General features: G+C 42.1%; 1 protein-coding gene across 2 annotated transcripts; it reads left to right on the forward strand.

Moving 5' to 3' along the window:
• Positions 1-375: 375 nt before the first annotated feature.
• Positions 376-6,879, forward strand: FASLG (Fas ligand; the record flags this gene model as incomplete). Of its 2 annotated transcripts, XM_080922087.1 has the most annotated exons (4): positions 376-714; positions 1,499-1,544; positions 5,424-5,480; positions 6,485-6,879. In XM_080922087.1, the coding sequence occupies 4 exons, from the start codon at positions 376-378 to the stop codon at positions 6,877-6,879; spliced, it is 837 nt and encodes a 278-aa protein (XP_080778213.1). The 2 variants fall into 2 exon arrangements, with proteins under 2 accessions (XP_080778213.1, XP_080778214.1); XM_080922088.1 differs by lacking the exons at positions 1,499-1,544; positions 6,485-6,879 and having other exon boundaries at positions 5,424-5,459.
• Between the last annotated feature and the right edge of the window lie 20,035 nt (positions 6,880-26,914).

A 26,914-nucleotide genomic window follows, 5' to 3' on the forward strand; every position in this document is an offset into this window, starting at 1 on the left:
TTAATGTCCTCAAGGGGTATATCTAGGATGACTTGCTGAGTGGGACCTTAGGCAGGTAAGCCTGGTTTACAGTCCTCCTCAGCATAGAGAAGCCAATTGGAACTTCGAAGACCTTTCGTCAGAAATTTGTGGGCGGAAACTTCCTGGGGTTGCTGTGAGCTTTTTGAGGCTTCTCAGCTTCAGATGCAAGTGAGTGGGTGTCTCGCGGAGAAGCAAAGAGAAGAGAACGGGACAGAGGTGTTTCCCTTGACTGTGGAAACTTTATAAAGAAAACTCACTTTCCTTCGCTGGAGCAGTCAGCGTCAGAAGCCGATCCTCGACACTTCAGTCTCGACACGACCGAGAGAAGGAAACCCTTTCCCGGGGCTGGGTGCCATGCATCAGCCCATGAATTACCCATGTCCCCAGATCTACTGGGTAGACAGTGCCGTTTCTCCTTGGGCTCCTCCAGGGTCAGTTTTTTCCTGTCCATCCTCTGTGCCTAGAGGGCCAGGGCAAAGGAGACCACCGCCTCCACCACCACCTCCGTCACCACTACCACCGCCATCACAACCACCCCCACTGCCGCCACTGTCCCCTCTAAAGAAGAAAGACCACAACACAGAACTGTGGCTACCGGTGATATTTTTCATGGTTCTGGTGGCTCTGGTTGGAATGGGGTTAGGAATGTATCAGCTCTTCCATCTGCAGAAGGAACTGGCTGATCTCCGGGAGGTAAGCCTAGCACATGGGTTGAAAGGCCCTTGAGTTCTTGGCTGCAACATGACTCTGCTGCGTGGGAGCAGGGACTTGCTATGGCCCATGTGGGCCACTGTGCCGCTTGCAAAGATTTGAGGTTTTTGTTGTGTTGCTTTGTTTTGTTCTTAGTGGCAAAGATTTTTAATACCCTCTATTTTAGAAAAGAGTTGTTATAGTCTCTTTTTTATAGTTGGAGAATCAGGCGCCCACTCCCACGAAGAGAGGTTCTCAGTCTGTGGGTCACGGCCTCTTAGTGGGGGAATCAAACAACCATTTTATGGGGAGGGGGTTGCATATCAGATATCTTGCATATCAGATATTTATACTATGATTTTTAACCGTAGCAAAGTTATAGTTATAAAATAGTATTGAAAATGTTACGACTGGGGGTCTGTATTAAAGAGCTTCTGTGTCAGAAATGTTGAGAACCACTGCTCGAAGGAAGTGATTTTCATCTTCTAGAGAATTCGAAGCAAATAATTATTCCTCTCTCAGTTGTCAAGGTTGTTCGATAAGCTTGTTATTGCTTTATATTTAGTGGCTCAAGGGAGAAAATAGACTTTAAATCTTGTTCAGAAGTGTAAATAAATCTCTTTGGAAAGGCTTAGAAGTCTTACTTTACTGTAGACACAGTTGCATGGTCAAACTCTAACTCAGGCCAGGGTCCAGTGTATCTGAGTCTTCTATGGACTGCTGTAACTTCTGCCGCCTTGGCTTAAGTAACTCCACATTTGTTCTATGACTCTTTTTCTTTCACTAGCTCACCAACCAAAGCCTTAAAGAATCATCTTTTGAAAAGCAAATAGGTAAGTACTTATATGCGTGTCTTTTGAGTTTCCAAAGGTGGTCTTCCAACACTCAACATGGTTGGGAGAGTGCCTGGGATTCTGTTCCATCTTTGGGCTTATGATTCCTAGGCAGGAAACCCTGAGGAACTTTTTTGATTCTTTGTTCAGTGTGGTTCTATGAACTGTGTGAAAATATTGAGTGTAGTTTATTGCTCAATATCAGTGTATCTGAATGAACACTGCACGTAACTCAAATGAATTTGGACTTGACTGGAAAGGCATCTTGGTCCCATCGTACAGTGTGGTGCCTGTGACTCTGAGGGACAGAGGCAAAAATACTAGACCAATTAGGTTCAATGCCCAAGCTTCCTAGTATGAAACTGGGACTAGGAGAACAGTTCCCTGATGCCTTGCTACCTATTAGGATTTTCCAATGCATAGAGAAGTGTCCACCTCTCAATAATGGCCCAGAATTAAGAAGCAAATACAAAACTGGTTTCCTTTCCAAGAGCAACATGACAGTTTTATCCTAATAACTTTGAAGAAAACCAAACCATCCATTAAAAGGAGAGATGGTTTCATGCTTAGTGCAACCTGGTCTTCATGTGGGTCTCTCAACAACTGGAGTGGGGTGGGGGGCTGTCCCTGAATCTGTTGCCTTCTGTGGATACCAGTCCCCTAATTGGGCTGCCATGTGTGGCCTCAGTGGGAGAGGATGTGCCCAGTCCTGAGTGACTGGACTGCTAGAGTGGGATGGGGCTCGGCTTCTCAGAGGAGAAGAGGAGGGGTAGGAGGAGGGACTATGTGAGGAGGAGAAGAGGAGGGGCAGGAGGGGGGACTATGTGAGGAGAGGGTGATGGAGCGGCTTCGATCCAGATGTAAAGTGAATAAATAAATTAATTAATGGGACAAAAAGAAATGAAGGAAGGAAGAAAGGAAGGAAGGAAGAAAAGAAGAAAGTGGCTACTCAGCACCTACCTGAAGATATAAGCTCCTTTGGGGGTCACCATGGTGAAACCATTGGTTTTCAGATTTGTATTCAAGTCTCTAAGGTCCGGAGCTTAGAATACACAGGTACAGTGGAAAGAACTGGTTAGAAAAAAGAAACTTCTCAGGATTTTGGAAGTGAAATCATTTTGATAGTCGGTGGAGTATGGCTTGTGAAACAGATGGCGATCACTCATTTTCGCCCACTCAGTGGAATCATTTTAGTGACTAGAAGTCAAATGAGCAGAGAAGTCAGGTCGCCTACCCAGTGGTTATCTTCAGAAATTGATAAATGTCAAAATTGCAACTTTACTATTAAGAGGAGCTGGTTTAAAGGAAGGAGTATTTATTTCTTCCATCAAATTTATAGAAAGAAAAAAAAAGCCCAAAGATTGTCAAATATATGAGAGAGAAAAAAAACATATTTGGCACACGCTTCATCCAACATGCATGGAAATTGCTGTAAGAATTCTGGAGAACACCAGAAAAGTTCTTTCCAAGGTCTTGAACTGTTAGTCTGCCTTGTAATCACATCACCAAAGGATTCTTTTAGTTGGGAGTGTTCACCACTCTCTTATAAAACAACAACAGTTTGGAAGAAATGGGACTCTCAGAACAGAAGATGAGGTGAATGCACTGTGGCACATCAATGGGGAACATCATGAACAGCAACCAAAACCACCTTGTGAAACTTTTGATGCCACGAATCTTGATACTTAATGCTGCTGGGTAAACAGACAAGTTATCAAAGGCCGTTTTCAGTTTAATACTCATTATAAAAGTACATGTAGATGTTTTTAAACTTCTAAGAAAATACATTTTCAAACATTTATGTATTTTATTGTGTGTTCACATACAGATGCACACATGTATAACTGGTAGGAATAAGTTTTCTCCTACTGTGGGTTCCAGGGACCACTCAGGCATTCAGGCTTGGCAGCAAGTGCCTTTTCTCATGCAGCCATCGGCCCTGTCCCATTTCTTTTTCTACTGCTACCTTCCACGTGGTTAGCTAACTGGACACCTTATTTATATTCAAGTTCTTTAGAGACTCTTCTATGATAGAGGATGGGTTTTGGTTGGTGATTGAGGATGAGAGAGAAAAATGAATTTCTTTTCTCAGTAAGCTTATAACACAGTGGAGAAGAGGAACAAAAAGCAAACCAGCAATGCAGTTCCAATCTGTACTAAGAATGATACAAAGTGAACTGATCTGGAAAAGTCCTTTCTAGGGTGGTTTATGCAAATACACAAGGGATCAACCAGACACCTCTTGGAGAGAAGAGGTGTGTATGGTTCATGGGGCAGGGAGGACATTTCACGTGCAAGAAGCCTGAGGCAGGAAAAGATCTTTTCTTGTATTTCTAGGTATTGCTAAAACCTAGATATTTATAGGAGTATATTTATAGGAGCATATTTTATGAGAATAACATTATACTAGACTGACTGAGGAATATAAAGATAAGCAACGTGTGGGTCTCAGCTCCATTTCCTGTTAGTGCATGGCAGAATGCCAAGTTAGCTGCTCAAGTGGTTTGTGGGTATAAAAGGTCTAGTCTGACCTATTCTATTCACTCACTCTTTTTCAAGAGGGCCTTGTTCTAGGTGCTAGAGAGGACACAGTTATTTCTATAATGATCTTAATAGACTGGGCTATTTTCCCACCCAGTGTGTGTTTTATAGTCTACTTCCAAGACTGAGGTGGACAAGTACCTTCCTATAAATATTTCTTAATGTATCAGTTAGCTGAATTCATGAAGGCCAGTAATAGATTTCTACCTTAGCTGAAATATTTGAAGTTACAGAGACAGTGTTTATTTTAAAGAATATTATCAATTTTAATTATGTGAACTTAATTTATGGATGCTATGCTAAACAAGGCTAAATGCTCTTGTGACTTCACCGTGTTGTAAACTCCATTAGGGAAGGACTTGGCAGTCAGGCTCTCAAAGCCCAGCAGTGTTAATACTAGTATAATCATGAGTGTTTACACCAGAGAGACACAGTTTTCCTGGACAAGAGGGAAGCAAAGACAATTTTTTATTGTTGCCGCAGTAAGAAGAAGCCAGAAGTATCAAGAAAGAAAAAGACAGGGATTTTAGGCCTCAAAGGTTGAAGGGTCATAGTTGACAAAATGTGCAAAAGGGTTTCCCAAAGCAAGAGCAGTGTAGATGATCATTAGAGAATTGACAGGAATTAACACAGAGATCTTACCTGGAGGCTGTTGCAGGCAGAATGGGCAAAGGCCCAGGGGCAGGGAAGAAGGGGGTATAATTAGGTCACAGGACTCATGCTGTGTGCAAGTCCTTAAAGTGATGGAGGGGGAAAGGCAAGGCAAAGGCAACCTGATGGAGTAGAAATCTGGACAACCTCATGAACTGTGAGGAGGGCTTAATAGAGTCAATGTGGGAATAGATGTAGGATAACGGCCAGAGGGCGAATCAGGAGTCTTTTCTAGACTCTTATCAGTCAGCAGTTCAGGGCATACAGAACCCTGGGTTAACAGTCAGCCTGGGTGTCCACTGATTGCCTCCATTACTGTGGTGAGTCAGCTTCTAGTATCTTTGCCAATCATAATTAGGGCAGTAATCTTGACCTAAAGGGGCCAAGGCAAGTTCTAAATGGAGTAACAGAAATAGCAGTCTTGTGCAGCAACGTTTGTACTCACTGATTTACTGTAATGTAGTTCAGGTATACATCTGTCTTTCCCATCTTGCCTTTTAAACTGTTTTTGAAATACAGATTCCTGTGAGTCCCCTAGTTTAGGTTTCTCTCGGTGAGTGTGTACTAGAATCTCATCTTACGCTTGGAAAATCTTATATCTAAATGGTGGGATTTAGACCCCATCAAGATAGTAGGTGGTCTCTATCATAATAATTTTCACATGTCTTTTATCTTTCTGCTATGCAGCCAACCCCAGTACATCCTCTGAAAGAAAAGAGCTGAGGAGTGTGGCCCATTTAACAGGTTTGTGTCTGGAAGGAGTGAGCAGGGACAGAAAGCCTTTGGAAAAATCTGGACCAACTGATCATTCTCCATTGCAGCTCTTGGAAAATATGACTGACAACTGTAGTTATCATTTAAGGTCATTTTTATCTCTTAGATCTCATGACCATAATCTGTCAAAACCTCATGCTATGGAATTGTGTATGATTTGATCTTGCCCATGCAACACATACTCTTTTCAACCATTTCAAAGTCTGCAGAGGGACTTGTGACATAGGTCCAACAGGAGCACTAGAGGGTGAAATGATGAGCTATTCTGAGAAAGAGGAGACCGTCCTGGCATTTGTGGGCTTTCAGCCTAAGATTATAAAGTGAAGATGTGGTTTATTACAATATGGTATGAGTCTCTCCACTAGAAAAATAAGCATCAAAGATGTAGGTAAACATCACAATAAGAGGTCTAGCATGGCTTCTGTAGTCACTTGGAGACTGTAGAAAAGTTCATCTGGGTTCATAGACACGTATTGAGAATTTGCTGTGTGTAGGTACATTTAATCCTGTGTGAATACAAAGGAAGGGGGGTCACTCCAAAAGGAGAGGCCAGAAATTCAAACTAAATGAGGAGATGGACCACGTAATTATGAGACTTTGTCCAGATGTAAAACTCCAGAGGTCCCTTTCTTTCTGGAGGGTCCCCAAGCCCAGTCATGTTGTACTTGTTTAGATTATAAAGTGTTCATTACAAAGAGCTGAAATTATCCTAATAATCTTCCCTTGATTTCACCTGAGGCATACACTAAATTTGTCCCAATCCCATGGATGATTAAAATGAGGTGGGGAGCTTGACAAAATTGTTGAAGAAACTCAGCGGTGGACCATGTTTTAACTCCTCAGCCATGTTTGCATCAGCTGTCATTCTGGATAGAACTTTTGTTAAGGGAGGCCCCACCGTTTTGCCTTGGAAGCTTAGTGTGTACGATGTGTGAGCCTTTCTGGCTGAATGCTTCCTCTCTGGTTTATTACAGGGAACCCCCACTCAAGGTCCATGCCTCTGGAATGGGAAGACACCTATGGAACTGCACTCATCTCTGGAGTGAAGTATAAGAAAGGTGGCCTTGTGATCAGTGAAACTGGGTTGTACTTTGTATATTCCAAAGTCTACTTCCGGGGCCAGGCTTGCAACATCCAGCCCCTAAAACACAAGGTCTTTATGAGGAACTCTAAGTATCCTGGGGATCTGGTGCTAATGGAGGAGAAGAAGTTGAACTACTGCACTACTGGCCAGATTTGGGCCCACAGCAGCTACCTAGGGGCAGTATTTAATCTCACCATTGCTGATCATTTATATGTCAACGTATCTCAACTCTCTCTGATAAATTTTGAGGAATCTAAGACCTTTTTTGGCTTATATAAGCTTTAAAAGGAAAAAGAACATTTTAAAGTGATCTATTATTCTTTATCATGGGCTCTGGGAATATTGTCATGAATGAGAGTCCTCTTAAAACCAATTGAGATTAATTAGGACTACATGAGCCACAGAGACCTCATGATCACAAGGTCCAACAGGTCAGCTATTCTTCATTTTCTGGAGGCCCATGGAGTGGTCCTTAATGTCTGCGTCATGAGCCAGATGGGAGGAGGACTGTGACTGAGGAACGTAAAGCTTTGGGCTGCTGTGTGACAATACAGAGGCACAGAGAAGGAACCGTCTCATGTTCAATGGCCAAGAGTATTTTGGCCACTGAAGAAAAAACCTTTAAACTCACCTTCCAGGGTGGGTCTACTTGCTACCTCACAGGAGGCCATCTTTGAGACACATATCTGTGGTATGAATACCCAAGGGTGAGAAAGGATGCTAGGTTTGAACAATAAGCTAGAGACTGAGAAAAGCCAGTGCCCCATTGGCACCATCTTTACTTTTAACTGATGTTTTCTGAGCCCACCATTGATGCTAACAAAGAAATAAGAGAGATGTATGAGGCACAAATCATTCTCTACATAGCAGTGTACCTTGAGTGCAATGATGTCTGTGTGTGTTTGTATGTATGAGAGCAGATTCCAAAGAGTCATAGAAATACAATGTGTACATTAGGGAGTACGTATTAGAAATGAATGTGTTATATTTGATGCTAGAATATCTGGATGGTTCTTGACAATAAACTCTAATAGTCTTCAAAAATCTTTTATTATCAGCTACTGATACTGGTTTTCCTTTAATACAACTAGTATTTATGCTCTGTGTATCTTAATAAAGAAAAGACAAATAAAATTATGTTATTGAATATAGAGATGCATTAAGGACACAGACTTTGGAAATCAGTGAGATGCGCTTATCATTTCTTTTCTTCATGCTTTCTTCATTCATAATGGTTTTGGAGCATTCTGAGAATTTGCACAGGTGAGTAGAGCCATGTGACAAATTCCCATCTTGGTGGGTTTCTCTTCTCTTTAGTTTCTTTCCTCTGGACCTCATATTACCCTGAGTTTTCTTTATCAACATTATGACCAGTGTTAAGCAGACCCAACTTTTTGTATATTCAACGGCAGCTCATATTATCCTGGGGTGAGCTATGAAAAAGGGAAAGGACACATGCTTCATAGTTCAAAGGCTGAAGCTGAGTCTTTGTTCTTTTTCTTCGCTCACTTTGTAGTCTTTGGTTGACCTCTAATGTGCAGAAGAGAACTGATATATGTGTATCATTAGTGTAGCAAATTTAATATGTGTGTTTAATAGAATTTTGTATAGATTGCAGAATGGGAGTTTGAAGCAACAAATGAAAGGGAAAGTTAAAAAGAAACTACACAAGAAACATACACTGATCCATAACACTAGATACAAGAATGATGTCAGTAGGTATCTGATACGTCCAGGAATTAAAGAGAGGGGGAGAAGGGGCAGAACCAAGACAGCAGAGCCCAAAATCTCATCTGAAAGACAATAAATGTTTCCTGAAAGAACTGAAACACAAAACCAAAGGCTCAAGCTGGAAAGCCTTGATGGCTTCTCCTTAGATTCGGCTGTCATCTGCTTTGGGTGGTTTGGTTCCTTCGTGGAGAATGTCTGAGAGAATCTGGTCCCTTGGTTGTATATTTGCTTTTCTAGCCACTGTAACAAAACCCTCCTTGCCCTTTTCCCTTATATTTTGACATCAACATCAAAGAATCCTACTCCAAGGGTCACAGGAAGTTTTCTGGATATTTTGTTTCCTTGGTCAATGGATGTTTCTAGATAATCATACTGCAGCAAAGAAGAAGTAAGTATGGGGCAGAGGCATCTTGGAATTGGTGTGTTATAACCTAGCAGTCTAACTGCTTTCATATCCATCTCTCTTAGGTGACTCTGGGGTTATAATAATAGCTCACTACACTTGAAGTATTCTGATTCTTGGCCTTTCAGTGAAGGTCAAATATAGTATTAGTTCTAGTGAACAGATACTAATAATAGGTTTAGAAACTTTGGGGTGTTTTTTTTTAATTTTAAATGTGAGTAATGTTACAACCAAAACACCTTTGAATGTATTCATTGAAAATGGGATCACCCATTGTTTCTTAGCAAAGGACGATTAAACACAAATCTGAACACAGGCCTACACAGAAACTGCTTCTTGTTCAGAAGTTTGAGGTTTTGTCTTCTAACATCTAACAGCACACAGCACCCACTCTTGTCTTAGCCCCCCAGAGTGGTGGCTTTGTGTTCTCTGAAGTAGCTTTTGACTTACCACAGCTTAACAGGAAAGAGCTCTCCTGTGGCCATCATCAGAAGAGTGCTTCATCTGAGACACTTTTAGAAGAGGGAAGCGGAGGGGGAAACGTGGCCCCTCAAAACCAAAGTAGATGCTTGCCTTTATGGGCTGCTTAGACATCCCCTGGCCTTTATTGTTTTTAAAAGAAGTGCAGAGGCTGTGTGTGTGTGTGTGTGTGTGTGTGTGTGTGTGTGTGTGTGTGTGTGTTTGTGTGTGTGTGTGTGTGTTTGTGTGTGTGTAAGGGTACCTGGGTAGAATTTCTACATTTCTTCTTTTTCTTCCCTATTGCTGTGAGTCATGAGTGATTTAGAAAGAAGTTGAGAGGCAGAACTCATCGTTGTTTATAGGCTCAGCAGTGAGTCCAGCTGAGTAGTGATGCAGCCTTTGGTAGTGCCAAGGACCTTTAGAATTCACCAGGAGACCTGTTAGACTGAGTCACGTAAGTGGCTAAGAAGGCATCTTGTTTCATAAATTCGTTTAGAAGGCAGCAGAGTGCCATCTCAATGTTGACCTTCTCACTTCTGCCCCCAAGTCTGCTGAACTGCGATAGATTCTCTGTGTTTCTGAAAATGCACCTTCAGAATGAGGCAATACAACTTTTATCCTGTCCCATTCAGAGGTTTCCCTGGAGCTGTGGCATCACCCTTTCATCTAATCCCATAGAATTATGTGAAACTCATGCTCACATTCTATAGGAACTCCAGTCTTCATGTTTTCTAAGACTGTCAATGAGACCCTCATTCTCTATAAATGAACAATGCCCATCATAGCAGGTTTCCTGGCTCTCATTAGAATTCTGGCTGTGGATGCTCTCCCAGAGCACTTGCCACTCCCACAGTAAAGTAATTTACTGCCTTCAAGGCATTTCTGAAACAATGTGTATACACAAAGTTTACTGATGGTTTAGAATAATGCTGTGTGCCTGTTATGATACACGCAGTATAAACTACATGTGAAATTGAGTAGTAGACCTCACCATTTCCAAATTCACATATATCTCCTTGAGTAGACAGTCAAAATTCTAGTATTTAAACATAAGGCATGTATTTGTTCTCCAAGTGCCTTTTAAAATGCCTTTACTTAGACTCATTTAGATAATTTCATGCACATATAATATGTATGCTGATCATTTTCTTCCCTACACTCTTTCTTATTTCTTTCCGATCTCCCTACCCCTGCCCCCAGTACCTTTCTAAGAAATGGGACTTTTGGTTTTGTTTTGTGACTTATTTCATTTAACCAGGACCATCTATGTGAACAATTAGATTTGATCCACTTGAGCCCAGTGGGATCACCAGTGTGCACACAAATGAAGGCAATTACTATCTTTCTCCATGCGTCTATCAGCGGCAAATAGTTCATCAGTGAAGGAGAGCAACCTATGAGGCACTCCTCCATCTGTGTTTGACTTTTATTCACGGGCCTGTTCTTGTGCAGATCCAGTACAAACATCTGCAGCTATTGTGAGTCTGTGATTACAAGGGGGCGATGTCTTACCAGATGATAGCATCTCAGAGCCCTTCTCCCTAACTTCTGCTACTTACACTCTTTCTAGTTCCTCTTCCATAATGTTCTCTGAGCCTTAAGAGTATGGTATAAATGTTTTGTTTAGGGCCAAGTACCCACCTGTCACATGAGTATACATGAGTCTCTGCACTCAATACCATTCATCAAGAAAAGAGGGCTCTGTGATTAAGGATGAGAGCAACATTTGTCTGTGATGTAAATAGTGACACAACAGTTGCTGCTATGAACATTTAGCTAGACCATAATATCCAAGTCTCCCTGCTAGAGTCTATGATTTCCCACCAGTAATAATTTTTGGACCAGATTATACCAGGTATGGCTTCCCTCCAATGGAGCAAATCTCAAATTCAATAGATGAGGTGTTTGTCACACCTATAACAAAAGTGCCACTATAACGCTAGTGGGAACATCTTGCCTGGGGGCCAGCAAGTGTCTTTTTTTTTTTTTTTTTTTTTTTTACATATCTACCATATAAAAGAAACTTTCCTGGAGGATAAACCAATAGAATCCTTTATGGAGTTCATTTCACTGGCAAAGTGGAAAATAGGCAATAAAAAAAATAGTATATAGGTACATACCTGCTATTCCTGTACTTACGAAGATTGCAGGTTTGAGGTTCATCTGAGTTATACACATTTCTCTTCTCCAAGAAGAAAGCAAACAAATATGTAATGTCATGTGGTGGGAAGTGTCATGAATTAGGTAAGGTGGCAGGGAGTCATGGAACAATGGCTACAGAAGGGATGAACAGCAAGACATACAGATGTAGGGCAGAGCACCTCAAGCCGAGCTGCAAGTTCAGAGCCTTAGGATGGAAAGTTGTTAAGTTTTATTCTAGTGTAATATAGACTCGAAGTGACAGTTTGGGGATGTGGGACTTATCAAGAGGTGACTATATCATGAAACTGAGCCCCCATGAGTGGATTGATTTTATTTTATTAGGGATTAGACTAATACTTGGCCCACTATGGTTTTTGGCTTTGCTATTTTTAAACACATGCTCTTGTCCTTTCACTTCCTGCCAAGTTATGGAGCAGTTCAAAGACAATGATTACTCTGTTCTGCCCACAGCTGTACCCATGTATGCCCACAGACTTCCCAGCCCTTACAAGTCCCTCCTTTGTCACCTTGTCACCTTGTCAACTATTCAGTTTGTGATATTGTAATGGGGCAGTAGATAACAGAGTCAGAGTCATCCTATACGCAGAGATAACAGGGGCCCAGAGGCGTCCACAGAGTTTTCTCTAGCGTCTCTGCCTGAGAGCCGGCTACTCTCTGCTTCCATCTGAGTGCCCCGAGCTGCCACCATGCTGTCATTGGCAACTCAGTTGTCTTGAGGTAAGAAAGAGATTGAAGTCAGGGTGAGAAGGTGTGGGTGAGTTCAGCCACTGCTTCTTGCTTAACTCTGTGTGTGTGTGTGTGTGTGTGTGTGTGTGTGTCTTTAAGTAAGTCCCATGGACATTGTGAAATTTCTTTTCTTAGTCCTCCATAGCAATGCTGCTTGTGCCATGAATAGGAAAGACTGCTGGAGGAACAACAGTGGAGCTGAAACACAATCTTAAGAGATGACATTTAAATATTTATTTTGGTAACAGAACATTTAAGCTTGGTGCTGTCCTTGATGGTAGCTGCCTTCTTCACTAAACCTGGGATCACTTCAGGAGATGAGAACTGCGAAGGGAATCCCCCTCTTTCCAGTAGAGTCTGTCAGAGAGGGACTAGAACCTCTTCATTCTCATGTTGCAGCCCCACTTTCTGTGGCTGAACCACTTCAAAGAGTATGTGAAGTTTTGGTAAGAGACACCCTCGATGCTATCAAATTATAAAGTGTTCAAGTATGTACGATATGCAAGACAAGAAGCATCCCCAGTGGGACAACAGCCACTTGTGGGAGGTTCCAAGGCTTCTATGGATGTGGATTAAATCATCTAGTTTCATTTGTTCTAGAGCTTATACCCCATTCTGCTTCAATCCATCTCTGCTCCACTTCCAACCTGTAGAAGAAAATGTGTGCACATTTTTTGGGGGGAGGGGTGGGGAAGGGAATGTTCTAAACATTGTCTAGCATTGAAAGAGAAGGTCCATGGAAGGAGGTTCCTGGAGCTATAAAGAGACCATCTCTGGCCTCAAATAAACAAATAAGATGCTAGATCTTCACCAAAGAGATCAAAGTCTAGACTGAAGTGATCTTAGAGTCATCGAGAAGAGACAACACCCTTTAGATGGCTGAGAAAGAGACACAGGTGTTAAACAGAACTCTAAAGTGTGAGGTTGAATGGAAGAATTATCTTAACCTCAGCATCCTCTTTGCATCATTTAGGTGGCCATATTCTGGTTTCTAAGAAATTCAGAAGACTTCTGCAAAAGTCTGGACAGGGTGGCGAAAAGAAGAAACCAGCAAGGGTTGATTTTGCTAAAGCTTCCTTTAGAGTTGTGCTCTTGGGCCTTGTTCTTGCTGACTAGGCTGCCCAGCCAGCTTTTCCAGCCTGTCCAGTGAAAATGAAGATTGCTTGTGTTTCTAGCAGAGAATATCCAGGAGTCGAGGTGAGCGCACAATAGATCCACATTTGATTAGAAATGCTATTTTTGCCGTACAGCCAACTTTGTGTTGATGGTTCACTGAATGGTTAACCATGGTTATTGCTTTCCTTTGAGTAAGAGTTATAGAAAGTGCCAATATTTAGGTCAGATCATACCTATAACAACCCCCTTAGCCAAACATTACTGACTCCAGCTTGTAAAAAAGTTGAGAAGTGGCAACTTCTCAGTGGTCATGGAGTATCACTTAGAAGTCAAGACTAGCCTTGTCAGATCTAAAGACTGTTAGCCACATACCTGTTTGCCTTGTGGCCTCATTATAATTACTAGCATTCAGTTTTTTAACAACCATTTGTTAAGTACATGTTAGGAGTCAAGCATTGTTTGAAGGATGAAACGGCAAACATAACGATGATTATTCTTTTATTAATTTTTATCTTGGGTCCTGGGGAGCGAACCCAGCCCTGTGCATTGGCTAGGCAAGCATTCTTAGCACTAAGTGCACCCACAAATTCTCATTCATTTTTATGAAACTTATCTTTAAATCTAAAAATGAGTAAAAAAAGACTAAAAAAGAAAATAAGCACACGATCTCAGAAGTTGTTAGTCAATGATAAATTCTACTTTGAGAATTAAAATATAAAATAAGCTAAAAGGACACTAGGTAATGACAATGGAGAAAAGATTCTGAGGAAGAAAGTGTAATAAGCCTTTATGTGAGCACAGTCAAAATGAATTGTGTGAATGCACTGAAATACTTCATGAAACACATTTTATATAGTCAGTATGTGCTAGTGATCAACATAAAGAGAGTGTCATTTAAAAGACCAATTCAGGGATGAAGATGTAGCTGAGGGGAGAGAATGCATGCAGGAGTTAGTTGCTGGGTTCCCTCACCAGCGCTATTGCAGTAACAAAACTATACAATATAAAACAATAAAATCGCAGTACCAACACTAGGCAGCAGTCATTCTAGAGAGCAGAAACAGCCTGTTTTGAATCTGTTTTTGGCATTTTGCATCAAACAATGCATTATGGAGAGGGACTGTACAGAACATGGCAATATGCTTTAGGGAGCATCCCTAAGGTTTCAGTAGAAGTACTTCTACCTTGTCACTGGAACCTCAGACCCCTGTCCTGATTTCCCATGTGAACTCCCCACTGGAGGTGTCATTCTCCTCTCTTCTCACTGAAAGCCACTAGGTGATGGATCCAAAACAAGTGTGCTTCGTATGTGTACGATGAACAGAATAAAGCATGATGTTGCTGGACTCTTGGGGGTGACAAGAGACAGATTCTGGGTAAGTAAGCAGTTGCCTGCAGTTGGGCAGGACTCTGGAAGCTGGGGTGAGAAGTTTCAGTGCATTGATAGGACGAAGGGAAGCTTCAGGAAAGAGTCACTGAAGTGGAATGGAAGAGAAATGGAAAATGTTGGTACATATCTTGATAGCAGGGCTTTCATGCCTGATGATTAGGTGTTGGAAAAAAAACGAATCAAGTATTCCGCCTACCTTTTCTCTGTTCCCTTTATAGCTCTCACCATAAGTATTTCCTAGACTAGTTTTTCTGCATGTCCGTTTCTCCAATTAGATCCATCACTGTGTTCTGGTGCTAAGGTTAAGTGCTTTAAAAAGCAGTGATTCTATTTTATCATTAGTAAAACAGAAGAAATTCAATCTGCCAGGTAAAATTAGAATTAGAATGTACATTTCACAAATATTTTGGGATTTTTGGATTTTTATTTTTGGTTTTTCTGGTAAATTATCCAATAAAATTTGATCTTAAAAAAAATAAACCCTTGTGCTTTCAGTGGTACATGGCAACTCTTTGCATGTGAACACAGCAAATAGGATCTGTTACGTGTGTTACAGACATTTCCTTCCAGTGTGTCATGTCTGTTCATTTTTTTCATGTAGAAATGTTGAAGTTTTAGAAACACATCTCTTTCACCTTCTATAGTTCCTTGCCACTCATTCTTAGACTCACCTCATTTTATTACTATGTTTTTTTAAATATAGAATTATTGCTGGTTTTTTTTTTATAGCCATGTAAGGCGTTTAAGATCTGCACTGATGTCATGTGGTGGAGGAAATGAACTAGCTTTTCAAAGCACAAAACTGAACACAGCGGCACCATCTTTTCGTCTTTCCTGCTTGACACACGGGGCTTAGCCTCCCCTCCCTCCTTGCTGACATCTGGTCCTCCTGTTCCCTTGACCTCGAGCCACTGCCTTGGAGCTGCGTCTATTGCAACACATTGGAACAGAGTCTGTCTATGGCTTTTGCACTATCTTTCTTTCAAGGAAAATGTGGTATAACAGTTCAGCCTTTATCTATATGTTTTTCTCCCCTTTGGGGGAAGTGTCCATATAGGTTTTTCTTGGTTCATAATGTTCTTATTAACTTTTTTATAGTTTTATTTTTATTATCTAAAACAAGTTTAAGTTGGTTTTGATGCTAGTCTCCCCCTCCCAAATTCTTCCAGATTCTTGTCCCATCCCTATGCCTCAACTTCAAGTTTTTCTCAAAATCAAATAGAAACTCAATTTAACAAAACCAAGCCACCAAAATATCCCACCCAAGAAAAATACAATCCAAAGCATAAAACTGTAATCAAATAAATTGATTTGTGCACACAGACACACACAGACACATAGGCACACACACATAGACACACAGATACACACATAGACACACACACAGACACACACAGACACAGACACAGGCACACACAGACACACACACATACACATACACACACACACAAACACACACAAAACAACAACAAAAAACTAAAACAAAACTGTGGAGTCCATTATCTATTGGTCAACTCCTCCTGAGCATGAGGCCTGTCCTGAAGTGGTTGATGGACCCAGTCTACAGAGACACCTGATTTCCCAGAAGGTTTAAATCACAGTTCAGTTGATAACCTTTACCCCAGTGTCTAGGTTTTTATTCATTCATCTAAAAAATATAACAAAATAAAATATATAACAGAAACTATCACATCAAAGTTGGACAGGACAAGCAAAAAGGGCCCACAAGAAGGCACAAGAATTGAGACACACTCGTTCACACACTCGGGAATCCCATATAAATTATAGTTTTATATAGGTCACTATACAAGGACCTCCTAGTCAACATATTCTAGACTTAAACCCTTCGATTTTCTGTTTTCCTGAGTATGCCTTCTGTATCTTCGACCTCACACCATCTAGTTCTGTTTCCTCACGGCCTCAGACTTTCAGTTTGTTGAGGCTGCAAATGTGTTAGGTGAGGTGCTGGTCCCTGTGGGAAGGGACTCAGCAGGGAAGGGGCAGTGATTTCTTCCTCCCCCTGCCTTCAGGTCAGGGCTTCTCACTCCTCGGCTCTTCCTTGACTGCTCTATTGCAGTCACCAGGTTCAGAGGGGGATGGCGGGGGCTGGAGAAAGCATCCAGGAGCCTCTGGTCTTTCCTTCTTGACTCACTTCCCAGCACCAAGGCAGCTGCAAGTGAGTCTGTGTTCCGGGTATTTTCCAGAAGCCCCTGGCTATCGGTGCTAACAGCCCAATCCATCACCATCCTCGCTACTGCTGCCACCATCTCCCATTAACGTCTCTCTTCGTGGTCAAAAGTGCAAACATTTGTTATTTCAAACCCTAGAATGGTGCCTTCTTTCCTGGCTCATTGAAAATGTATCTTTTCAAAATGTTTAAATTGAGAAAGACATTGAGTGAATCTTATAAAACATTTCAAAGTAGGGGTGCGGGTGAGTCTGTTTGGAGATTTTCGGGTAAGAGACATGAGGGGCCATGAATGGAGGTGATAATGTGGAGGGGAGGAAGGCAACTGCTCAGGCTGTGGAGGAAGGGAAACCCGCCGTAATTTAGTTTCTAGTGGTGGCAATTCTAACCCAACATGTCCGCCAGCCATTGCTCCAACACCTTAGCTGAGTAGCTCACAGGGTAAAGCTGTTCAGGAAGGAGCAAACCATGATGGACCAGCTGACAAAATATCCCGGCTCACCAGAGACTTCTGCATCTGAAAAGGTAACGAACTGAACAAACCCCGAATCTCATCAATATAATGATGAAATTGGCATCACACGCCGATCCCCTCCCCCCACCCGGAAATGTTCTCAAAATGAAGCACTTCCAAGGATCAGGTATGGCTGTTTATGCTACTGGTCACACTGTGCATTTCAGTGGACTGTAAAATCTTGACCATGACTAGGAAATTATGTCTCCTGATATCAGTGATGGGAGTCTGGTGTTTTCAGGGAAAATTATACACTTATATTTGCTTTAGCGTTTAAAACATGAATATTACTCTTTACCAATTCGCAGTGACAATCATTAGAAGTAAGCTCTGGAGGGTGGGGCCCTCAGTGGGTCACATGCAGGGTGCAGGTATTGGTGGCTGACATTTCACCTGTGAAATGTGGGTGACATTTCGAAACTGGAGCTAATGGGGACTTTTTAGATGTTTGGTTGTGGGAAGGCAGGAAGTTGGAATTCTAGATTAGTCAGCTTGCTGCATTTTTGTTTCTTTGTGAAGTTCTTAGAGCTTTCAACCTTTTTTTGTTTGTTTTTTTAGTAACTTTCATTTTAAGTTTCCTTCAGTATATTCTATTCTCATGGATTCACAGTTATGGAATATAAAGATGATAAAGACCATAACATAAAAGGCTTTGTTATTATCTGTCGGTTATTCTTCACAGGCTTAAAAAATGATCCCAATTAAGCATGAAACCCACATGCAGGATTCATACTGAGTCAGGGTTTCTATTCCTGCACAAACATCATGACCAAGAAGCAAGCTGGGGAGGAAAGGGTTTATTCAGCATACACTTCCACATTGCTGTTCATCACCAAAGGAAGTCAGGACTGGAACCCAAGCAGGTCAGGAAGCAGGAGCTGATGCAGAGGCCATGGAGGGATGTCACTTACTGGCTTGCTTCCCCTGGCTTGCTCAGCCTGCTTTCTTACAGAACCCAGGTCTACCAGCCCAGGGATGGCACCACCCACAATGGGCTGGGCCCTCCCCCCTTGATGACTAGTTGAGAAAACGTCTTACAGGTGGATCTCCCATTGGAGGCTCCTTTCTCTGTGATAACTCGAGCTTGTGTCAAGTTGACACAAAACCAGCCAGTACACGTCTTGTTGGCTCTGTGTCGACTTTGCAGTCCAGAAGCTCTCTGCTAATGTGAAAAGAAAAGCAAACTTAACTCCAAATTCATGGTGACTGAATATTTAGATTTCTCTTTAAGAAGAAAATAGTCTCCTGTGTTCCTGTGTTTACTCAGAAGTGATTTTTAAAACACACACACACACACACACACACACACACACACACATATGGGTTAAACTGAAAGCACTGGCAGATGTGAAATTGAATAGAAACATGTAGCAATGTAGCGTTGGGGAATGGGGACTGGGGGTAGCCACTAGAAAGTCCCAGACTCCAGGGAACTGAGAGGCTCCCAAGAGCCAATGTTGATGACTTTAGCTGAAATACCCAGCAAAGGGGCGATAGAACCTGTAGAGACCAGTAGATAGGTAATGGCCCCCAGTTGAGGGATGGGGCCACCCACATATCTCAAAAAATTTAACCCAGAAATGTTCTTGCCCAAAGGAAAGACAGGGACAAAAAATGGAACAGAGACTGAAGAAAATGCCATCCAGAGAATGGCTCACCCATCCCATCTGCAGACACCAAACCCAGACACTATTGCTGATGCCAAGAAGTGCTTGCTCATGGGCGCCTGACATGGCTGTCCCCTGAGAGGTTCTTCCAGCATCTGACTAGTACAGATGCAGATACTCATAGCCAATCATTGGGCTGAGCACCAGGACCCCAATTTAAGAGTTAGGGGAAGGACTGAAGGAGATGAAAGGGATTACAACCCCATAAGAAGAACAATACCAATTAACTGGACTACCCAGAGCTCCCAGGAACCAAACCACCAACCAAAGAGTATATATATCCATGGAGGGAGCCAGGAGTCAGATGCACATGTAGCAGAGGATGGCCTTATCTGACATCAATGAGAAGGGAGGGAGGCTTAATGCCTTAGCATAGGGGGTTGCTAGAAAGGTGAGGTGGGAGTGGGTGAATGGGTGAAGGAGCACCCTCATAGAGGCAAAGGGGAGGGAGGAGAGGGGGGATGGGATAGGGGGTTGTGGAAGGATAACCTGGAAGGTGGATATGATTTGAAATGTAAATAAATACAATGATTAATAAATAATAATACATGGTTAGAGTTTACCTGGGTGTTTGCAGCTTTGAGAGAAGATGGGGGAGATGGAAAAAGCAGGAGGCAGAGGACTGAACCTTGGATTATACCGGATTCTGAAAGATGATCGGCTAAAGTCACTGAAGGAAAAAGATGAGCGTCTGCTGCTGGAGAGTTGTGACAGTATAGCCACTTTCATGCAAAGGACAGACAGAATTCTGAGAAAGAAAGTGTGGTCATGAATGCCTGTGGCTGAAGAGAGGGCAGCAGCCCGAGGGGGGAGTAGAAGTCATGTGACTAGGTGACAACAGACCTCGGGGTCATATGGGTTTCAATAAGAGGGTATAGATGGAGAATGAGCATTTAGGATTAGGAAGTGAGTCTGAGGTCAGACAATGAGAGGTTAGAACAGACATTTCAAAACATAGGCAGGAAACAAAGAGAGAAAAGTCTAGAATGCAGTCCTTGTGAGCCGGAAAGAAGCTTTGGAGCACCTCACTGCTCCAAATCTGCATTTCCTGGTATTTGTGGTATGATAAAGTTTTGTTTTTTAAAGCAAGCATTGTTATAATTTTTGTTCTATAATGTCCCGATGATGCTTGCTTTTATTCTTTTATTTACAATTTTCATGTTACACTTTTGTCTTCACTTTCCCCCTGAAAGTTGCTGCCTGAGTTGACCTAGAACCCAGGATCAGCTGACCAGACAGTGAAGAAGTGAAGCTGAACCCCCCCCCCCTTTTTTTTTTTGCAGAGGCCAAGTGTGGAGGAAAAGGGGCCAATGATGTCAGGAGTGGGCGTGGCTGCATCACAGATGCACCCACCTCACAGGAAGCCTGTCTGATCTCACTGTGTGGCCAGCTCTTCCTGTGCTTCCTTTCCTCTAAGTAAGGTAAAAAAGAACTACAGAGAGCCATGGGAACTCATACTAAACAACACTGGTGCTGAATTAAAAAAAAAAAAAAAACTTCTGTCGTTTCCATGGTGACAAGCTGGGGCTAAAGTAAAACAAATTAACTACAAAGCTATTAAGTAAGCAAACAACCAAGACCTACAATCCTCCTCCCTCCAGTCTTCCATCTCTTTTCCTCTCTCCCTCTCTCCCTCCATTTCTTTTTCTGAGGATTGTCACTAAAAGAACTAGTTTCTTGAAGGAAAATCAGCAGTAAGCCTCAGGGTCACCCACTAATGTGTGGGAATGAAATTAGATATGTACCGTTTGTACAAAGAACTAATATTGGTTCTGCCATTCAAGATAACATGCACTGAGTCCATACCACGAGCTGGTGTTTTGATAGCGCTTAGACTGCAGGCTGGCAAAGGTATATTCATTCTCAAAAAAGGGAGAAGGGGGAGAAAGGTACACAGCTGGTAGTGGCTGCGTGAGGTGGAGGCTCTCTGCAGCTGAGGTAGATAGCAGGAGTTCTGTGAGCCCAGACAAACAAGCTGTGGGAGCGCAGAAGCCAGTGCAGGAAGCTGGCCAGCGAGGCAGCTTCTAGCAGAGCTGAGAGTGAGGAGGTTCTTAGGCACAGACTGTAGGGTGGGAGACACAGAGAACTGCTCCATTCCAGCAATGCATGCCTCGCCTCAAGTCAGACCGTTCAAATGACAATTTTGACTGTGGATCCATCTTTACAAATCTCAGGGACTTTCTTCAGACTTTACCCCACTGTGAGCCCCAACAAATATCTCTGCTCAATCCCCTTCCATGTCTAAAAGAATTCAGTGCCCTTGGTTGTGAATGTGCGAAATAGTCACCAATTTGAGGACTATGAAGATTTGGGTGTTTGTCACTCGACTTTAGTTTCCCTTCATCCCCTTCACCCTACAACTGTCCTGTGACTCCTGCTCTGTAGTCCGTGTTGGCTAGCCTATCTAGGTAGATTTTTCATATTTCGCTAATGTTGCCTGACATTTGTATTCTGCTACTAAAATATTATTTCAGTTGGCATTCAGTGTTTACCGTATGCTTGGCATTATGCTCATTTCTTAAGTATTGACTTATTTGGTCTTCATAAAAAGCTTAGTATGTAAGATCCGTCATTATTATTCATGTTGCATGGAACAGGAAACGGAAACACAAGAGAGGCCAAGGAAACAGGACCAGTTAGCACCATAATGACAAGCTTAGAAGTCAGAAGGTCTGATATTAGAATCTGTGCTGTTAAAAAACTGTGCATGCTAGTTTTACGTCAACTTGACACAAGCTAGAGTCATCTTAAAGCAGGGAATCTTATTTGAGAAAATGCCTCCCTATATCCAGCTATAGGGCATTATCTTAATTGTTGATTGACAGGGCAGGGCCCAGCCCATTGTGGGTGGTGCCATCCCTGGGTTGGTGGACCTGGGTGCTATAAAAAGTCCATGAGGCGGAGTAAGCCAGTAAGCATGAGTTCTGCACGGCCTCTGCGTCAGTTCCTGCCTCCAGGTTTGCCTTGCTTGAGCTCCTGTCCTGACTTCCCCCAGTACCTATTACAATGTGGAAGTGGAAGCCAAATAAACCCCTTCCTCTCCATGTTGTCTTTGGCTACGGTGTTCCATCACAACAGTAGGAACCCAAATTAGGACACACATCTAGCTAATTTTAAATGCTGCCCTTTGTATGTGTTTAATTTTATAAGGTATTTAGCAAGTGACTATGCATTTCTTTCAGGCCAGAGTTGTACTTCTGAATTTTTTAGTGAGCTGAAATATTAACCTAGAATTTTTCAAATCACATTTCCTATTATCATTCATGATATCAGATCCTGAGTCTTTAGTAAAAGGGAAGCCTAAAGGGCTTTTTATTGCTTGCTTGATCATCAAATATTCCTTGTCCATAATGCGTGTGATAGCAATGAGCTTTCACTCAGTAGGGTGTTCCAAGGCAATGAACCTCAGACATTTCACCCGGGGATATCACTGGAAAGCATCTTCAGACTCAGAAGACCATTGATGGAGCCTAAGACTCTGTTTCTAGTAATCACCCAGGAGAAGTTGATCCTGTTTGTTGAGGATCCAACTTTGAATACTAATATCTAAGAGACAATGTAATACAGTCCCTTCAATTCTTCTAGAACCTCAACCTTCCCCTAATTTATTCAAAATTGACAGCCAACTACTACTGTTGTCTTTTATAAACTCGGGATTCCAATTGGATTGAATAGTTGCTTCCTTTGTATCTGTACTGTTGGATTATTGCTCTTTGTAATGAGTTACTATAGCAGGAAGTAAATCTATTCACTAAACAGTTTAAAGGTAGGTGCTGATACCCCGACCATTCAAGGGTAAGCTCTGATTAACACTGGGAAAACCACATCCTGTTTAGAACCAAGGCAGGCCTGGCCTTGCTAAATGCCACATTGTCTTCCCAGTCAGCTCTGAGCTGGGTTGTTGAGTGAGATTCCTTGTGATACAAGGTGGCACTCTCTTTCTGGATTGGGGGTCCGGATGGAGACCCTCTAGGAAGGGAGAGGGAAATGATGGACTTGGTAGAGTTTTTTTGTTGTTGTTATTGTTGTTGTTTGTTTTTTTGATTTCTACTTTGTTTATATTGCCGACCTCCATGCATCAAGAAACAAAGTGATCAAATTTGGGAAGCAATGAGGTACTCCATGAATTTTAAAATAATAGGAAAGTTTGGGAGATTTGCAAAATACAGCCTGATTATCCATATGTACAATCTCATTTCTGATAGAGATATTTTAATGAAGGCCTAAGAACTGCAATGCTCTTGGATTGTGAAAGAACCAATTGACTGACCCTCCTGTCTTCAGGGATGAGCAAGTATTTTTTAGACAGAGAAGCTTAGAAAACATTTTGAAAACTCATTTTGGTCAACAATGTGACTTTTCAACTCAAAAAACTTTTAATAAAAACTAAGGGGGAAAAAAAGTACGAAATCGTTTATCATCTTAACACTGAGTACCCTTACCCCTTTGATCCTATATTGTTCTTACAAGGAAAGCATGCCTGTCACACACAAAAAAGAGATGGAGTGCGACAGTGTTCAGATATATGGGCCAGAGGGTTGGCACTGTAATTTTAAGAGATTGCTTCTCAAACATTAGCCCTGTCTTCCTGGTTTAACCTGAATCCAGAAGAAAGAAATATTTTTGTAGGTGAGTCAAATGCTTCCACGCATTAAGATGCATGTGCCATCTTTCAACTTCTGAGTCTTTAAACTTTACATAAGGAGAAGCAACGAGAGAAACTTGGTGGATTCCCCACCTCAGAATCATTCAGGCTCTTTATAGGTTAGGTGTGTGTGTGTGTGTGTGTGTGTGTGTGTGGTCAGAGCAGAGAAATGTGATCATGGTAAGCCACTGCCCCAGCCTCCATGGCCTCTTTAGCATTCTCTTCCTGACTACTTGCTGCCCCCTTCCAAGTATATTGTAGGTTCCCATCCAAGATGTCACTACAGGCTAACAGGCACTGTTTACCCAAAATGAGGGACTGTCACTTATCAAAATCATCCTGTGGGTTTGAACTTCCATCCCAGTCTGTCTTTCAGAGTTCTCCTATACTGGAAGATAAACACCCCTTCACTTCCTGAGTAAAAGCAGTCTGTGGCAGCTTTCATGTGAGCCCTCCTTGAGATATGATGCCCCCCGGGCAGGTCCTGTCTAAGAGTGGGCTTTGGTTGAGGTTCAAAGACTTTTCATAATGACCGAAGGTAAAGATTTGGAAAGGCTTAGACCAATGTGGTAAACATACATGGGATGAGGGATGATTCATGCCAACATGTCCTGCTGTCATTTTACAGTAGTTAGGAGAGATCATGTAAAAGTAGGAAGGCATCAAAGAGTATTGGGGAAGTCAAATAGACAAGTCATCACCGTCTCATTAGGCATTGGGTAGAAAACATGGTTGATTTGGTCATTCTGTAGTGAATACGTATTCAAAATACCAAAGTCTACGCAGTAACTTAATATGGATTTTTTCAATTAAAAACAATTGCATATATTTATTAGTTCTTTTGAGAATTTTGTACAGTGTTTTTGATTGTATTCAACAATTCTTCCCCAATTCTTCCCAGGTCTACAGCCTGCTCCATACTCACCCAACTTTGTGTCTCTACACCTACCACAGCCAATTTGTTCTGTCCAAATATTCTTGGATATGTAGTCTCCCCTGAAGCATGGTAAAGTTCTCACATGCTACACCCTAGCTAATGTTCTTTCTCCCTGCAGCTAAAAATTGTCAATAACTGCATAGGTAGAGGGTGGGACGCTTTATGTTCAACTCCCTACTTTATGGTGATTTGGTCAAGCTGGGGCTTGCACAGGTCTTCTCTGTGTTGTCACAACTACTTTGTGTTCATATATGCAGCTGCCCTACTGTGTCCAAAAGACATTTTAAAAGGATATGTTTTATTTGTGTTCTATTTCTTTTGATAGATTTCTTTTTCCACCCAGTCCTGTATGTATATTGTGTTCTTTATCCAGTCCAGAACAGAAAGAGAAAGACTACAAAACAAAACAAAATCCTGGCCTCTGTCCCCACAATGTAGAAAATCCCCTTAAATTCCAAACCCCATGTTCCATAGGCAAAGGACGCTCCCTGGAGTTCTGAAATACTTTCACATGGTTGGTGGCTGTTTTTACTTTTCAAGGAGAATATAATCCAGACCATTGGCTTGTGCTCTGTATGTGGTGACTATTCAGAATTTAATATATTTAATAGAGAATATGAACAAAATAATTTTCCCTAAGAGGACACATGTCATTGGTTGATTTGTTGGTTAAATTTAAGGTACTGAGAATCAAACCCCAGGCCTCCCACATGCTGGTTCAGTGTTCTACTGCTGAAGTCCATGGCAGGCCTATTTACTTTTTTGCGGCATCCTATTATTATTCTGCCTAGGCTAGCCTCCAACTGATGATTTACCTGCCTCGGCCTTTGTAAAATTTGGGTTACTGGAGAGTGCCACCAGGCCCAGCTCAGTCATGTTACTTAATCATGCCAAGTGACATACCTACATCCACATGTGAAGAATCTGTGTGACTTTCTGTTGTGTTGTTGCTGTTGTTCCCTTTTGTGTAAAGCTGAACTCTAGGACCAATGAAAGGCCCTGTGCTGAAGTATCTGTCTGTATTTTGTGTCTTAGAATAAGAAGGCAGTGTGACTTCCATTGAGAAAAATAACCTGAAAAGGACAAGTCTGGACCGTGAGGAGCGGGACAGTCTGTTATATCTCAGAAAAGCCAATAAATAAATAAATAAATGGAAATAAAATTTGTATATTTCATTTTGAAACAATGTGATGATTACGTTGACCATGTACAATCAGTGTCCACCATTTATTTCTGCCTTAACCCATTCTAGGTCTGAATTTAAATGCTCTATCAGGCTTAAGAGACAAGTTTTCTTTTTCTATTCTCTGTATTCTGTGGGAATCAATAATAAGGCTTCAGTTTCTTCGATGAAATATTTAAACTAAAAGGTATCTATGCATGTGTGAGACAAGAGGAGGCACAGAGAGAAAGAAGACTTTAGAGGTAAGAACAATGGCTGATATTGGGTCTTCATTCAGTGGGATTGAGAACATCTGATTCAAATGAGCAAAGCCCTGGCTTAGCAGATCTGGAGAACAGCAATGTCTCAGCAGAGCGGGAACTCTGGTTCCACTGTGGCTCTATTCAAGCTCCGCTCTACCTGGTCTTTCCCTGCTTCATTCAACTTCAATGTTGTTTCTTCCTTTTCTTCATCATTATTCTTAAACAAGTGCTATAAAGGCTGGTGGGAATCCTCCGTTTCTTAGCAAGTCAAACTCTTCCCCTGAGTGGGAGGTGGGCATTCCCTTGCTCAGCAATGGTTTCTCTGTGAGAGGACCTTCTTCAGCTGACTGACTGGAGCACACAGAAGAGCTGAAGCCTTTTCTTTTGATCTCTCTCCTGTGTGGTGCTTCCCCACCTCAGGTCTGCTGAGCACTGATTTCCACTGCAGATAGAAGACTTCTGAGCCTCGTCACCATTTCCCCTTATTTGTCAACTTTTACTTTTTGTTTAATCAGGCAACCCCGTGGGGGTGGGATTCATCCATTGTTCCTATGAGTGCACAATAAGACCAACCTAAGGTTTGCTGTCTCTGGTGCACGGGATAGAGGAGTATCTGGGCCCCTCAGCTGAGATAGTGATGGGTATTTTCCAGGTGTGCTCTATAGACTGAGCTGCCTCCCCTTTGAGGCAAATGAGGCATGGGGGAGGGCGGTTGAGAAAGGGCTTTTCCTCCTTTGCTTACCTTAGTGCTTTCTGCTTAAGCTGCTTGTAAAATGCCTCCACAGGTGTTCTGTGTGTCTGAACCTGGTCCTCTTGTCTGGCCTCTGCCCCTGATTCTGGGTGAATCAGTGCAGGGGTCATGCCATGAGGTCACTTCCTTTTTCATCCTACTTCTTCCAGAGGCGCTTCCAACTTCAACAGTAAAGGTTGTATTTTATTACTCTCCAAGTTGCTAA

Source organism: Micromys minutus (genome assembly GCF_963924665.1).
Source record: "Micromys minutus genome assembly, chromosome: 1".
NCBI classification, from domain to species: domain Eukaryota; kingdom Metazoa; phylum Chordata; class Mammalia; order Rodentia; family Muridae; genus Micromys; species Micromys minutus.